General features: G+C 35.8%; 2 protein-coding genes across 2 annotated transcripts in view; both read left to right on the forward strand.

The window, feature by feature from the left end:
• Positions 1–15,052, forward strand: part of LOC115306340 (olfactory receptor 4P4-like) — a 161,688-nt gene that overhangs the window by 136,746 nt on the left and 9,890 nt on the right. The window lies entirely within an intron of this gene.
• LOC115306347 (olfactory receptor 4C46-like) lies at positions 9,200–10,144 on the forward strand. The gene has a single exon (XM_029956690.1). It carries the CDS (start codon positions 9,215–9,217, stop codon positions 10,142–10,144), a length of 930 nt encoding a protein of 309 aa, XP_029812550.1. The 5' UTR covers positions 9,200–9,214.

Below are 15,052 nucleotides of genomic sequence, written 5' to 3' on the forward strand. Positions count from 1 at the left end.
AGCACCCTTTCTTAATAAAAACCCTTGAGAAAGTCGGAATAGAAGGAACTTACCTAAACATTATAAGAGCAGTCTATGAAAAACCCACAGCTAATATCATCCTCAATGGGGAAAAACTGAGAGCCTTCCCCCTGAGATCAGGAACACGACAGGGGTGCCCACTCTCACCACTGTTGTTCAACATAGTGCTGGAAGTTCTAGCATCAGCAATCAGACAACAAAAAGGAATAAGAGGCATCAGAATTGGCAAGGAAGAAGTCAAACTTTCCCTTTTTGCAGATGACATGATAAATAAACATTTTATAAAGACAATGAATTTTAAAAGTATATAGATGCATATATAAAATTATACAAATAACAAAGAATACATATTATTTGCCTATATGGATGGAAGACTTACACAATTAGTATTAGATCATTAAAAAAAGCCTCAATATATTGTGACAAAGTGACATTACATGAAAGCCTGAGCACAACCAAAGATGAATCTAGATCTATGTTATCATTATTTTTGTGTGAATTGTTCAAAAATGTCTCTGTCAAATAACTGGGTAACCACTAAGCTAATAGAAGACAGTTCAGGGAGCCTACATGGTTCCTTTGGTTAAGTGTTCAACTCTTGATCTCACCTCAGGTCTTGATCTCAGAGTCATGAGTTCAAGCTCTGAATTGTGTTTCATGCTTGGTGTGAAGCCTACTTAAAAAAGAGACAGAGACAGAGAGACATAAAATTTTGTAACCACACATAGCAGAGAATATAGATTTTAGTAAAATAATTTAGACAACTCACTTAAACAACCACATCCCACAAAATATTTCTCCCACAAATTTCAGAACAATACCAAATGCTCACTCTCATTCCTTATATTCAACATTTTACTAATGATTATTACCAGACAGGGATGCATGAGTTGCTCACTTAGTCAAACAACCAACTTTTGAGCTCAGTTTGGGTCTTGATCACAGGTCATGAGTTCAAGTTATGCATTGGGCTTCATGCACAGTGAGGGGGAAAAACATCTCATTTACGGACATCTCCTCCAATCCCATATGTTGCCTTTTAGTTTTGTTGATTGTTTTTCTTTGCTGTGCAGAAGATTTCTTTCATAGTGAAGTCCCAATAGTTACATCTGCTTTCATTTCTTTTGCTCAGAAATGTGTCTAGTAAGAAGTTGCTCTGGCCAAGGTCAAAAGGGTTGCTGGTTGTATTCCCCTCTATGATTTTGATAGTTTCTTGTTTCCTATTCAGGTCTTTCATCGGCTTTGAATTTATTTTTGTGTATGGTATAAAAAAGTGGTTCAGTTTCATTCTTCTGCATGTTGATGCCCATTTTTCCCCAACAGCATTGTTGAAGAGACTGTCTTTTTTTCCCATTGCATATTCTTTCCTGCTTTGTTAAAGATTAGCTGACCATAGAGTTGTAGGCTCATTTCTGGGTTTTCTATTCTGTTCCATTGATCTATATGTATGTTTTTGTGGCAGAACCATACTGTCTTGATGACTACAGTTTTATAACATTTTTGATAAAGGTCAAATATCCAAAATCTATAAAAAATTTATCAAACTCAACACTCAAAAAGTAAGTTACCCAATTAAGAAATGGGCAGAAGATATAAATAGACACTTTTCCAAAGAAGACATCCAGATGGCTAATAGACTCATGAAAAGATGCTCAATATCATTCATCATTAGGGATATACAAATCAAAACCTCAATGAGATACCATCTCACATCTGTCAGAATGGCTAAAATTAACAACACAAGAGACAGCAGATGTTGGTGAGGATGAGGAGAAAGGGGAAGCCTATGGTACTGTTGGTGGAAAGGCAAACTGGTGTAGCTACTCTGGAAAACAGTATGAGGTTCCTCAAAACACTGAAAATAAAACTACCCAATGACACAGAAATTGTACACTTAAGTCTTTACCCAAAGGATACAAAAATATGGGTTCAAAAAGTTACATACATTCCAATGTTTATAACAGCATTAACAATAATGTCAAAACTATGGAGAGTGTCCAAATAGCTATCAACTGATGAATGGATAGAGAAATTGTCAATATACACAATGGAATATTAGTCAGCCATCAAAAGGAATGGAATATTGCCATTTAAAATGATGAGAATGGAGACAGAGAGGATTATGCTAAGCAAAATAAGTCAATCAGAGAAAGAGACAGCATATGATTTCACTCATATGTGGAATTTAAGAAACAAAAAAAAATGAACATATGGGAAGAGAGAGGGAAAGAGAACAGAGGGAAACAAACCACAAGAGACTCTTAGTGATAAAGAACAACCTGAGAGTTGATAGAGGGAGGTGAGTGAGATGGGTAATGGCTATTAAGGAGGGCACTTGTGATGAGCACTGGATGTTGTATGTAAGTGACAAATCACTGAATTCTGTTCCTGAAAACAATATTGAGCCATATGCTAACTAAAAAATGTTTAAGTTAAAAATAAATAAATTAGAAAATAAATACATAACTAAAAATTTTTAAAGATTTTTACCAGGGAAATTAGGTTTAAAAAATACATAAAAGGCATCCTATTGACAAAGGAAGAAGTGAAGAAGTTTCAAAACATTTTTGAAAGAAATTAAAGAAGCCCTCTAATAAAAAATAATCTCATTCACGGATTAGAAGATTAGTATAATTAAGATAGCAATGCCTCTCAAAATGATCTACAGATTTACTGTAATTTCTATCAAACTACTAATAGCCTTTGTTGGTAGAAAGAAAACGTTGATCCTAAAATTCTCCATAAGTTCTCTCAGAAATAGAGGAAAGAACACTAAGTCCATAATTTTATGGACTGCTAAATGCCAAGTCACATTACAAGAAAGAAATTGGCAAACAAATATCTTTTTTTTCACGTCTTTTAAACTTCAATAGTAAATATTCTGCTACTATGTATTAAATACTGCATGGTTTGCCCAAGCTAAGATGAAACCACATCATAAATCAATAAGCATTTTGTATTTTCTTTCATTATCTACTCAAACTCATGCCTACTGCACCTCTAAACATTTCATTAAATCCAATTATACAGCAAACACTCCCAAAATAAACTTAGATTGTATTGCAGTTTCATTTAACAGTATATAAAATGCTGTGTTGTGACAGGTATCAGATGAGTGGATCAAGATGATGTGGTATATATACACAATGGAATACTACATGTCAATGAGAAAGAATGAAATATGGCCATTTGTAGGAAAGTGGATGGACCTTGAGGGTGTCATGCTAAGTGAAATAAGTCAGGCAGAGAAGGACAGATACCATATGTTTGCACTCATAGGTCTAACAGGAAACTTTCAGAATGATCTAGCTTCAAGAAAAGCAAGCAGTTAGTAGTGCTTAAGAAAAAGTGATTCAGTATCTAATGGATAGTTGACAAATATCTTTTACAAACATATGCACAAAGATTTTAAACAATATATTAGTAAATCAAATGTGTTATTTTTAAAAATAATAATAATTTACCCTGACCATGTAGAGTTTCTGCCAGGAATAAAACATCTAATATTCAAAATCAATCAATAAGTTTCACTAAATTACTGGAATAAAGGAGAAGAATGACACAATCATTTTAATAGATGAATATAAAATAACAAATTACAGTTTAGATTGATTTTTAAAAAATCTTTTAGCAAAGAAAGAATAAAAAGGAACTTGCTCAACCTGATAAACGCATCTATATAAAACCCACAACTTCCATCATACTTTATTGTGGATACTAGGATTGAAAGCAAAGGTCTTTCCACTCCTGATTTGATTTCTGCATTGTATCCTAGGTTCCACCCTTTGTAATAAGATAAGGAAAATAAATAAAAGACACACAGGTTAGAAAGAAAAATATTGAAACGGTAAAAATATATGTATGTGTAAGTGACCTGATTGTATAAGTAGAAAATGCTAAGTGTTCTACAAAAAAAAATCTAATAGAGGGGTGCCTGAGAGGCTAAGTCGTTTAAGCATCCAACTTTGACTCAGGTCACGATTTCATGGTCTGTGGGTTCAGGCCTGCGTGGAGCTCTAGGTTGATGGTTAAGAGCCTGGAGCCTGCTTCAGATTCTGTGTCTCCCCCTTTCTCTACCCTTCCACTGCTCATGCTCTGTCTCTCTCTGTCTCTCAATAATAAATAAAGGAAACGTTAAATAAATAAATAAATAAATAAGTAAATAAGTAAATAAATAAATAAAGGAATCTAGAATAACAAGTCAATCTCAATCAAAAGAACACAGGTGGAGAGCTTACCTTACCTAAATTAAAGACTTTTACTACTGGGGAACCTGGGAGGCTTAGTCAGGTTAAGTGTCTGACTTCAGCCCAGGTCATGATCTCATAGTTTGTGAGTTCGAGCCCTGCGTCAGGCTCTGTGCTGACAACTCAGAGCCTGGAGCCTGCTTCAGATTCTGTGTCTCCCCGCTCTCTCTGCCCCTCCCCCACTTGTGCTCTGTCTCTGTCTTTCAAAAATAAATAAATGTAAAAAAAGCATAAAACATTTTTTAAAGACTTTATTAAGATACCATAAAAACAACACTGTGGTATTGATAGAAAGATGCACATATACATCATTGGAACAAAATGGACTGTCCATAAATATGCCTCAATTTGTGAAATTTTTTACAAATATATCAAGGTAATTCTGTGGGGGAATGAACAGACATTTTTCCAAAAAATTATGCTGGCTCATTTGAGAAAAATTCAACCTCGACTACTACCCCACACTACACACAAATAAGAACTCAAAATGAGTCACAGATATAGGTGTTAAAAGATAAACATATAAAAATACTAGAAAACTTTTTTTAACCTTGGGTCAGATCAATATTTAATAAATATCACAAAATAAGCATGAATAAGAAAAGTTGAAAGTTGAAACATTAATGTTCTATCTCTTCCACTCATCAGATGTCATCTTTTGAAAAGTGCAGAGGCAATCCATGGACTAGGAGAACACTATGTAAATATATTTATGTATAAATGTTTTATATTATGTTCAACATATATACATGACCTTTTATAAAACATATATATAATATATATTTTTAATATGTAATTTATTGTCAAGTTGACTAACACACAGTGTGTACATTGTGTTCTTGGTTTTGGGGTTAGATTCCCATGATTCTTCACTTATATACACCACCCAGTGCTCATCCCAAAAAGGCCCCTCCTCAATGCACATCACCCATTTCCCCCTCTTCCTTGCTGTATTTAAGAGTCTCTTATGGGAGACTATAAATCTATATTTATATATGTACTTTTTTATATATAAATATGAAGAAATATCTATATCTGAAATATCTATATCTGAAATATATATAAATAACATTTATAGTAATAAAAAGCCTACAACTACCATTTTTAAATTGTACAAAGGACTTGAAAATGAATTTGAAAAAAAAGATGTACAAATGGTCAATAATAACATGAAAAAAATGCTCAACCTCGTTAGTCATCAAGGAAAGCAAATTAAAAACCACAATAATAACACTACAACCCCCCTTGACCGACTAAAAGGAAAATTACTAACAATAGCAAGTGACAAGAATGTGGAACAATTCTGGTGGTTAAAATTAGAACTTTCTACTTGTGTTTTGATATCACTCTACGAGATTAATGTTGCCCACTATTCCTTACTGGCCAGACCACAAGTCCAAGCAATTAACTGGAAGAGTCAGAATTTCTGTTTACTTTCCATAGGCCTTTAATGAATGTGACCAACAGCTTTTGGAGTCAACTTCTTCAGTGGCAGCCATTCCATTGATTTTCTGCACTCACTGCTCTAGTTCTCAAGCAATCAGGAGCAGGTTTCCAGAAACGTTGTAATATCACTCAAAAGGCAGAGGTTCTGTCTGTGACATAAGTCAACAGATTAACTCCATCATAGGTCCCCATTCTGGACTTATATCATTTTCCTATTCACGTGACATTCAGCTTTCTTAGAAGCCCAGGTTTACATAGAAAAAGGGAATTCTCGCATGTTTAGGTTCCAAGTACAGGGAATGCAATTCTTTATTTGACAATGGATGTTTCTCTAACTTATCTCTTCAGCACACCTGCTTCTAAGACAAATCCTTTCCGTCAGAGGGGATAATTAATTCCAGAGAGAGAAAGCAGCAGTTAAAAGACAAGGTCCTTGAGCCTTTATGGAAACCTCTTTAAATATCCATGCAGTGCAAGGTGAAAATGTTTTGGTGACATTACATCTCCAGAGCAAGTTTCATTATGGTATGAATGACTCATTTGAAAGTGTTTTCTCCTCACTTCCCGCCTCATACCTATAGGACCAGAACCATCTGTAGGTCATTTCTCTATAGTGTTTCAAAAGAATTCATTCTAAGTTCAAATCCCAGATTTTCTATGGAAAATATCAGGACTTTAGGCTAGAAGGAAAGATTTAGACTTTTAGAAATGCTTTCTCCACAACTGTTGATTTGTTACTGATTTACCTAAGTAGTTTCAGCCTGAGTGTGTTATATCTTTCATATTGTAAGTTACTTATCCAAGAAGAGGTCAGTTGGAAGATGGGATTATTTCTGAAAATTTCCAAACATCAGTAAAATCATCTAAGTGTACAAGGTAAGTTTTTCAATAGCGTTGAAGCATCTTAAAGGTTGTTACCTTCTCTATATAGTAAATATTATGTTTTAATACTTCTAAGTATGTAATATTTTATCCTCATTCCAGTTCTTCAAAAGATATCTGGTAAATGTCATTAACCTAATTTGGCAAATCAGAAATCTGGTTCATAGAGATTATGAAATCTTGTAGGACCCAGCTCTGTGAGACCAGGCACTTTCAATTGCATGAGATACCTCCTTTAACATTCAAGACAAAACATGAGCATGAAAATCAAATGTAAATACACTCCACACACAGAATAGATGTACATATGAGTAATAAATGAAGTAAATCATCCATCATTTAGTCCAAGCATGAACAGGAACAGCCCTTCCTGAGATTAACTGCTATGGATAATGTGGGTCTCTGGCTTCCTGAAAAGTAAAATTAGAGATTAATCTTCCCGAGCTTGTTGCATGCTCAAATGTTTTTCTGTACTTTGCTCAAAATACCAGTCTTTCCTAACTCCTAGATGCAGGAACAGTCACAAAAATAAGTGAAAGTTTGTGTGCCCACAATTATGTGGTGACTATGTTCATTTATGTTTCCTCAATCAATTTCTCATAACATACAGGACATGGATATTGTCACTCTCCCTTTATACATAAGGAAACATGGATGTGATGTGCCAAGAAATGAAATGTTTCCTGGGTAAAAGAAGTTGCAGGTGGAAAAGGGTAAATTCCAATCTGGTCTCTCTGGTTTTCAAATCAATATAGTATACTTAACAACTGTGGTAGTTGTTTTCAACACTTTGCAGAAAAGTCTGGGGATCCATGCTTGTAAGCATATTGGGAAGGGAGGAAATGGTGCTGCATGTGAGGCCAAGATCAAAGGGATATTTAATGAAAGCAACATCACATTTTTGTTAATATTTAGTAATTCCGATGTGTGTATGTGTGTGCGTTTGTGTGTGCACATATGTGTGTTGATGAAATTGCTTCATGTACACTTGCCTCCAAAGCAGTATTAAAGTCATTATAATTAGAGGCACCTGGGTGGCTCAGACATTCAAGCGTCTGACTTCAGCTCAGGTCATGATCTTGCAGTTCATGAGTTTGAGCCCCATGTCAGACTCTGTGCTGACAGCTCAGAGCCTGGAGCCTGCTTTGGATACTGTGTCTCCATCTCTCTCTGTTTCTCTCTCTCTCTCTCTCTCTCTCTGTCTCTGTCTCTCTCTCAAAAATAAATAAAAACATTAAAAAATTTTTAAAAATTAAGTTATAGTTACTATAGTCATATCAAAAGGAGATTACTAGTTCAACATTGTTTATGATAACATAACTATGTAGGGAATGGATTAAAAATTTGGAGGAAAAAAGTAACAAGTATAGTATGATATAATTCTCGTTTTGCCCTTTATTCTCTGCTTGATCTTGGGCAGGACTCTTAACTTCTCTATATTGTATTGCCTACTGTGTAAAACATATATAAAATAATAGTGGTAAACATCTCATAGGTTTTTGGGTTTTTAGAGAGAGAGAGAGAGACAGAGAGACAGAGAAAAAGACAGAGAATGAGCCATACAGGCTCACGTAGAGAGGGAAACTCAAGCAAGGATCCACTCCCAGCATGGAACCTGACATGGGGCTCCATCTCACAACTAGCAGACCATGACCTGAGATGAAACCAAGAGTTGGATGCTTAACCAACTGAGACTCCAAGGTGCTCAATCATCATAGGTTTGTAGTGAGGATTATACAACCACATTTATGCCAAAACCGAACACACCAAGTATCCAGTAGTTTTGGTTAATATTATTATTATTATCATTAACATCATCAGTCTCTGAGATTGTTTCTTCATTTGCAAATTGGATGAAATAATGCTAACCAAACAGGTTACTACCATGCCATGCTCATAGGAGTGAATCATTTAAAAATACATTTATCAGCTATTATAATGTTATTGGATTTAGACAACAAGTATTATCAATTATTTTATAGCAGTTCCTGGAGTCTTTTCTTACATTCTAATAAGAAATACCCTGTTACACTTTTTGTCAAATATTATAAATAGTCAGGTCCTGGGCTTTCTTTTTCTGACTTCCATCCCCTTATTGAACCTCAGCTGACTTCATCCAAGACACAAAAAGATCTTTATCAGAGTTACATCCAAGATTCACCCTTCCTCTATCTCCTCTTCATCCTTCCATTCATATTCTCAATTACCTTCCATTGATCTCCATTTCCTAAGGATAAAGGGGAAATCCCTAGCTTTACATTCATAGCCTTTACATCCACTTCCTACCATTCTTTTCAACCTTAGGTGCAGTATGACAACTTCAGGATAGACTCTACATCATCTCAAGTGAAGAGTGTGTGCAGGTGATCTCCTGCCAGTGTGTTTACAAATTTCCTCACGTCTCTACTCTTAACAAAGTCTTCACCTAGGAGATAATATAAGTAATATTCATGAACTGAGATCTTATTTTCTAACTCAAAAAAAATCTCATGAGAATCCACAATTCTATAAAATCTAGGCATTTATTATTTACTAGATGAATAGCCTTAATAAATTCAAGATTGCATTACTCAAAAAGGATTTTTTTCAGGTAATGTAATGAAACATGATATGAAAAAATGGAGAATAGGAACAATGTGACAGAGTTTGTTCTACTTGGACTCACAGAGAATCCAAAGATGCAGAAAGTCATATTGGTTGTGTTTTTGGTCATCTACATCGTCTCTGTGGTAGGAAATGGGCTCACTGTGGTCACTATCACTGCCAGCCCCTTATTGGGGTCTCCCATGTACTTTTTCTTGGCCTATCTCTCCTTCATTGATGCCTGCTATTCTACTGTCAATACCCCTACACTGATTGTAGATTCACTCCGTGAAAAGAAAACCATCTTATTCAGTGTATGTATGACCCAAATCTTTGGGGAACATTTCTTTGGAGGTGCTGATGTCATCCTGCTTACTGTGATGGCCTATGACCGCTATGTGGCCATCTGCAAGCCCCTGCACTACACGACCATCATGAGTCGGTGGGTGTGTGGCCTGCTAATGGGAGTGGTGTGGGTGGGAGGCTTTCTTCATGCAATCATACAGATCCTCTTTATCATCCCATTACCTTTCTGTGGCCCTAACGTCATAGACCACTTTATGTGTGATCTGAACCCTTTGCTCAATCTTGCCTGCACTGATACCCACACTCTAGGGCTCTTCGTGGCTGCCAACAGTGGGTTCATCTGTGTCTTAAACTTCCTCCTCTTAATGGTCTCCTATGTGGTCATTCTGCGCTCCCTAAGGAACCACAGCTTGGAGGCAAGGCGGAAAGCCCTCTCCACCTGTGTCTCCCACATCACAGTGGTCGTCTTATTCTTTGTACCCTGCATATTTGTGTACATGAGACCTGCAGCTACTTTATCTATTGATAAAGCAGTGGCAGTGTTCTACACTACGATAACTCCTATGTTAAATCCCTTAATCTATACCTTGAGAAACGACCAGATGAAAAATGCCATTAAGAAATTGTGTAGTAGGAAAGTTATTTCAGGGGATAAATAAATATTCCTGAAACACAACATTGATTCAACTGAAGCAAGGATCAAAAGGACATTTTGTATGATCTTAGCAAGGAATACCTATAGGATAAAGAAGGGAAAAAATGTCTGGGATGAATCATAGATTTGCATTGAAAAGAGCAGAAATGGTTGGAAGCAAAAAACCAAAAATGCTTACCCAGGATTATTCTTTGCATATTTGGACAATTCTACCAAATTGGGGCTCAGGTTTACATTTTCATTCATGTATATGAATTCATAATCTTTCATTCTTGTTTAAGAAACTAAAACTTAAATTCTAATTTAAAATTAAATTGGTATTGAGCATCAATCTCTATAAAAATCCAAAGTAGGCACTGTAAGTATCTCCATTTTATAGGTGAGGAAACAAAATGTGCAAAGTATCAAAATAGGTATATGAAGAGTCAGTCATCAGAATCTACCTGATTTATGTATGTAAATTTCATAATTATATAAATATGTATATTATTGTTATGATATTTATATTAATTCATTATATATAGCTAAATTCTAAGAATGTTTTATTAATAACTCTGCTTAATTCTATATATAAATATAACATAATTTATGATAATAAGTTTACTGTAATATTGTGATATGTACCCATTTAACCTCTAAGGGCTAAGTGAAGAATACTATCCCATGTGTCCAAATTTCTTTGTAGGTTTCAGAATCATTTTGTATTGTTCACGTCACCATCTTAGGCTGATAAGCCATAGAAAATTCAATGACTCAAATAAAAAATTATTTTATGTCAGACAGGAATATTTATTTTTTCATATATATTTATGCTCCATAAAGTACTTGCCTGCTAAGAAGTTTTTTACAAGTAGAACAATGTATAGTTTATGATAAATAGTGAATAGAAAATAAAAGTATAAAGGACAGTGAATAAAGTCAACAAAATGTAGAGAAAAAAATACTGGTGGATAGGGTATATTTTTTCCTACTTTTAATTGATTCAGACTCAGAAATCAAGCTGGGTCTCATAGAGAAAACACAATTTGTTTTTTTACTTCTGCTTAAATTGTGTAATGAGAAAAAATTGAAACTGAGATTCTCAGTGAGAGAATAACTTACCTTGACATTCTTCCCGCTCTCAGCAAGATTTCAACATCTTATGAGTGTAAGCTATTTATTTTTATTATTTTATTTTATTTTGTTTATTTTTATTCTGTTTATTATTTTTCTCTGTCAATTAGATTACTTTTTTAAACATTTCATTATGAAAAGGTGTTTTTAAAAATATGTGGCTCCGCCTACACTCACAAAAAATTCCAAATAAATGTATTCCATTTATTTATTCTTTCCATCCCTCACTCATTAATCATCAGACATTTCTTGGGCGCCTGGGTGGCTCAGTCAGTTGAGCGTCCGACTTCAGCTCAGATCATGATCTCACAGTTCGTGGGTTCAAGCCCCAGGTCAGGCTCTGGGCTCACAGCTCAGAGCCTGAAGCCTGTTTCAGATTCTGTGTGTCCCCCTCTCTCTGCCCCTCCTCTGCTCATGATCTGACTCTCTCTGTCTCTCAAAAATAAATAAATGTTAAAAATAATTTTAAAAAACCAGACATTTTTTGAGCCAAAGAATAAATTAGACAGATCAGACAGATCAATAGTTGCTGGGGCTTCAGCTGGTGGTGAGTAGAGAGGAACCCGGTCTTCCTTCACAGAACTTAGGATCCACTGAGACACATTCAGAGGGGAGAAGAAAATCACAGCACCGTGTTATAAATGATAAGATAGTGGCAGCACAGGGTGCTATGAAAGCATAGTTGAGGGACACATGACAGACGCAGGGGTTCAAGAAAGCTCCCAAGATGAAAGGACATAAAAAATGGAACCTCAAGCTTGAGATCAAGTTTGCAGAATGAATATGTATGCATCCGTGGGAGTGGGAGTTTTCCTACCAGGGAGAGTACATAACAAGGGCCAGGGGGTGAAAATCAGAATGCAGGGACCTGGCCCATTCAGTGTGCATGTGGTGTTAATTCATCTATTCATTCAACTATTATTTACTGAACTCTCAATATGTGCCAGGCAATATATTAGACAATGAGCTTATAAATATTTGATATGATATGAATGAATGATATGAACCTGGATAAACAGGAATAGGGAGCACGAAGACTGGTCTCAAAATCGTGTTAAATCTTACTGCTAAATATCAAGGGGCTAATACTAGAAGACCTTTTAAACCAATGAGTGATGCAGTTAATATGAGTTTGGGATAACTCTGTGGCCTATCAGTGTAGGAAACTGGAGGGAACAAGAGTGGCAGCAGAAGAGGGGTTAGGATGTTGCTGTAATAATTTGGGTGTGAAAGGATGGAGGCCTAACAGACACATGAAATGATGCTCACTGTCACTCATCATCAGGGAAGTACAAATCAAAACCACTTTGAAATACCACCTCACTCTGATCAGAGTGGCTAAAATGAACAAATCAGGAGACTATAGATGCTGGTGGGGATGTGGAGAAATGGACACCCTCCTACACTGTTGGTGGGAATGTAAACTGGTGCAGTTGCTCTGGAAAACAGTGTGGAGGTTCCTCAAAAAATTATCAGTAAAACTCCCCTATGACCCAGCAATAGCACTGCTAGGAATTACCCCAGGGATACAGGAGTGCTGATGCATAAGGGACACATGTACCCCAATGTTCATAGCAGCACTGTCAACAATAGCCAAATCATGGAAACAGCCTAAATGTCCATCAACTGACGAATGGCTCAAGAAGATGTGGTTTATCTGTACAATGGAGTGTTACATGGCAATGAGAAAGAATGAAATATGGCCTTTTGTAGCAACATGGATGAACTCAAGGGTGTTATGCTTAGTGAAATAAATCAGTCAGAGAAGGACAGATACCATATGTTTTCACTCATATGTGGAACAGGAGAAAGTTAACTGAGGACCATGGGGGAGGAGAAGGGGAAAAATAGTTACAGAGAAGGAAGGAGGCAAAACCATAAGAGACTCTTAAATACTGAGAACTAACTGAGGGTTGATGGGGGGGTGGGGGAGGGGGAAAATGGGAGATGGGCATGGAGGAGGACATTTTTGGGGATGAGCACTGGGTGTTATATGGAAACCAACTTGACAATATACTTTAAGTTAACTAATGCCATTTTTATTCTCCAGAACATCATCCAGCATATCATGTTACACTCCACTGTCATGTCTTTGACCACACCTCCAGACAGTGACAATTTCTCTGACTTCTTTTATTTATTTATTTCAAGTATAACTAACATTTGGTTTCATGCTGTATTATATATTAGTTTCAGGTGTGTAATTTAGCAATTCAACAATTCTAGATCTTCCTCAGTGCTGATCAAGATAAGTGTATGCTTAACTTTTCTTGGTTTTGATAAACTTGACATTTTTGAGAACTAGCCAGACATTTTATATAAAAAATTTCGTTTGTGGTTTGTCTGATATTTTACTCAAGATTAGACTGGGGTATGGGTTTTGAGGGGAAAGATCACAGAGGCAAAGTGCCATATTCACCACATTGTACCAGTGAGTATACATTTTCAATGTGACTCATCACCGTTGATGTTAACCTGATCAGCTAGTTGAGCTAGTGCTTTTCAAATTCCTTCTCTGTAAATTTTTCCCCCACCCTACCTCATTCCACAGTGTGCCTTTTGGAAGGAACTCTCTTATGTACACCCACAAATAACAGCTTGAGAGTTATCTTATGACTCTTTGAGAGCAGAGTACCTACATAATCATTAGGAGATTCTTTTTCATCAGAGATTTGTCTATGATCCCCTACTTTTTATTTGTCTATATCGTTGTGAACTCATGAATTTCTAATACTATGAGTTATATTTCAATTCAGTGTCACTTGTTTTGTTGCTCAATTTTTTTTCCAGCTTTTGGCAGTGGGGACACATTCAGTTGGCTACTGTGTCCCTTTGGCATATTCTCATCACAGTGTGTGTGGACGTGTGTGTGCATTAGCATGTCCTTACCTTCCAGCATTATAAGGTGTTCCAGTTAATCTTGTACATTCCCTGCCCCAGACCTAAAATCATCGTTTCATTAAGAAGTCCTAATTTATTTTCTTGCATAGTGGTATCAGGAACTAAGTCTTGGACTTGATCATAGATAAAAAATTTTTTATTCTAATCAAAAGATGACATTTATGGTTCAAATGAACAGCTTTAACTACAAGAATAGATCACTTTTCCCCCAAAATCTAATAATATATGTTGAAGTTTAAGTTCTTTATCACATCTAGCTCTTGCTTCTTAATTACAAGGGAAGGGACACTTTAGGGAATGACCTTCCCCAGGCTCCTATATTTTGCATCATTCATATTTAAATACTACCACAGCAAAAGCAAAAGAGAAGCATTTCCCAGTCAAAATTCCATGTGGCAGTGGATTTCAGAGAGTGTGGGATAAATCTAAGACCAATTTTTCTTCTGGCATGTAGGTGAGAACCTGAGTCTTAGTAACATCGAAGAGATCCTAGTTCCAGATAGACAGAAGTTTAGAAACATTTTTTTAAAATTCTTATTTGAGTAAAGAGTGACCAAAGTATCCTGAGAAGAAAACAGAACAACCGGATTTCCCAACATTTACATAAGCTCTTATCAAAACCGGTAAGATTTGTGTTGGGAATTCACTTAGTTGTATTTAGTACTCAGAGAAAATTAATCTGATCAATGCCACAGTGTACATCTAATACATAAAAGGCATTTGTGGAAGGATAGAAAGTTTGGTGAATTTTCTGGAAGTACTTTACAATCTAAACTGAAAAGATGGAAATAAAATAAATGCACAGCAGCTCCTGATGTAGAGATAATCAGTAGGAAATGACATTCATTTGATTCCAATAAATGCTTCATGGAGATGATTTTAATTTGGATGTAGTAGG

The sequence above is a fragment of the Suricata suricatta genome, chromosome 11 (assembly GCF_006229205.1).
Source record: "Suricata suricatta isolate VVHF042 chromosome 11, meerkat_22Aug2017_6uvM2_HiC, whole genome shotgun sequence".
Lineage (NCBI taxonomy): Eukaryota > Metazoa > Chordata > Mammalia > Carnivora > Herpestidae > Suricata > Suricata suricatta.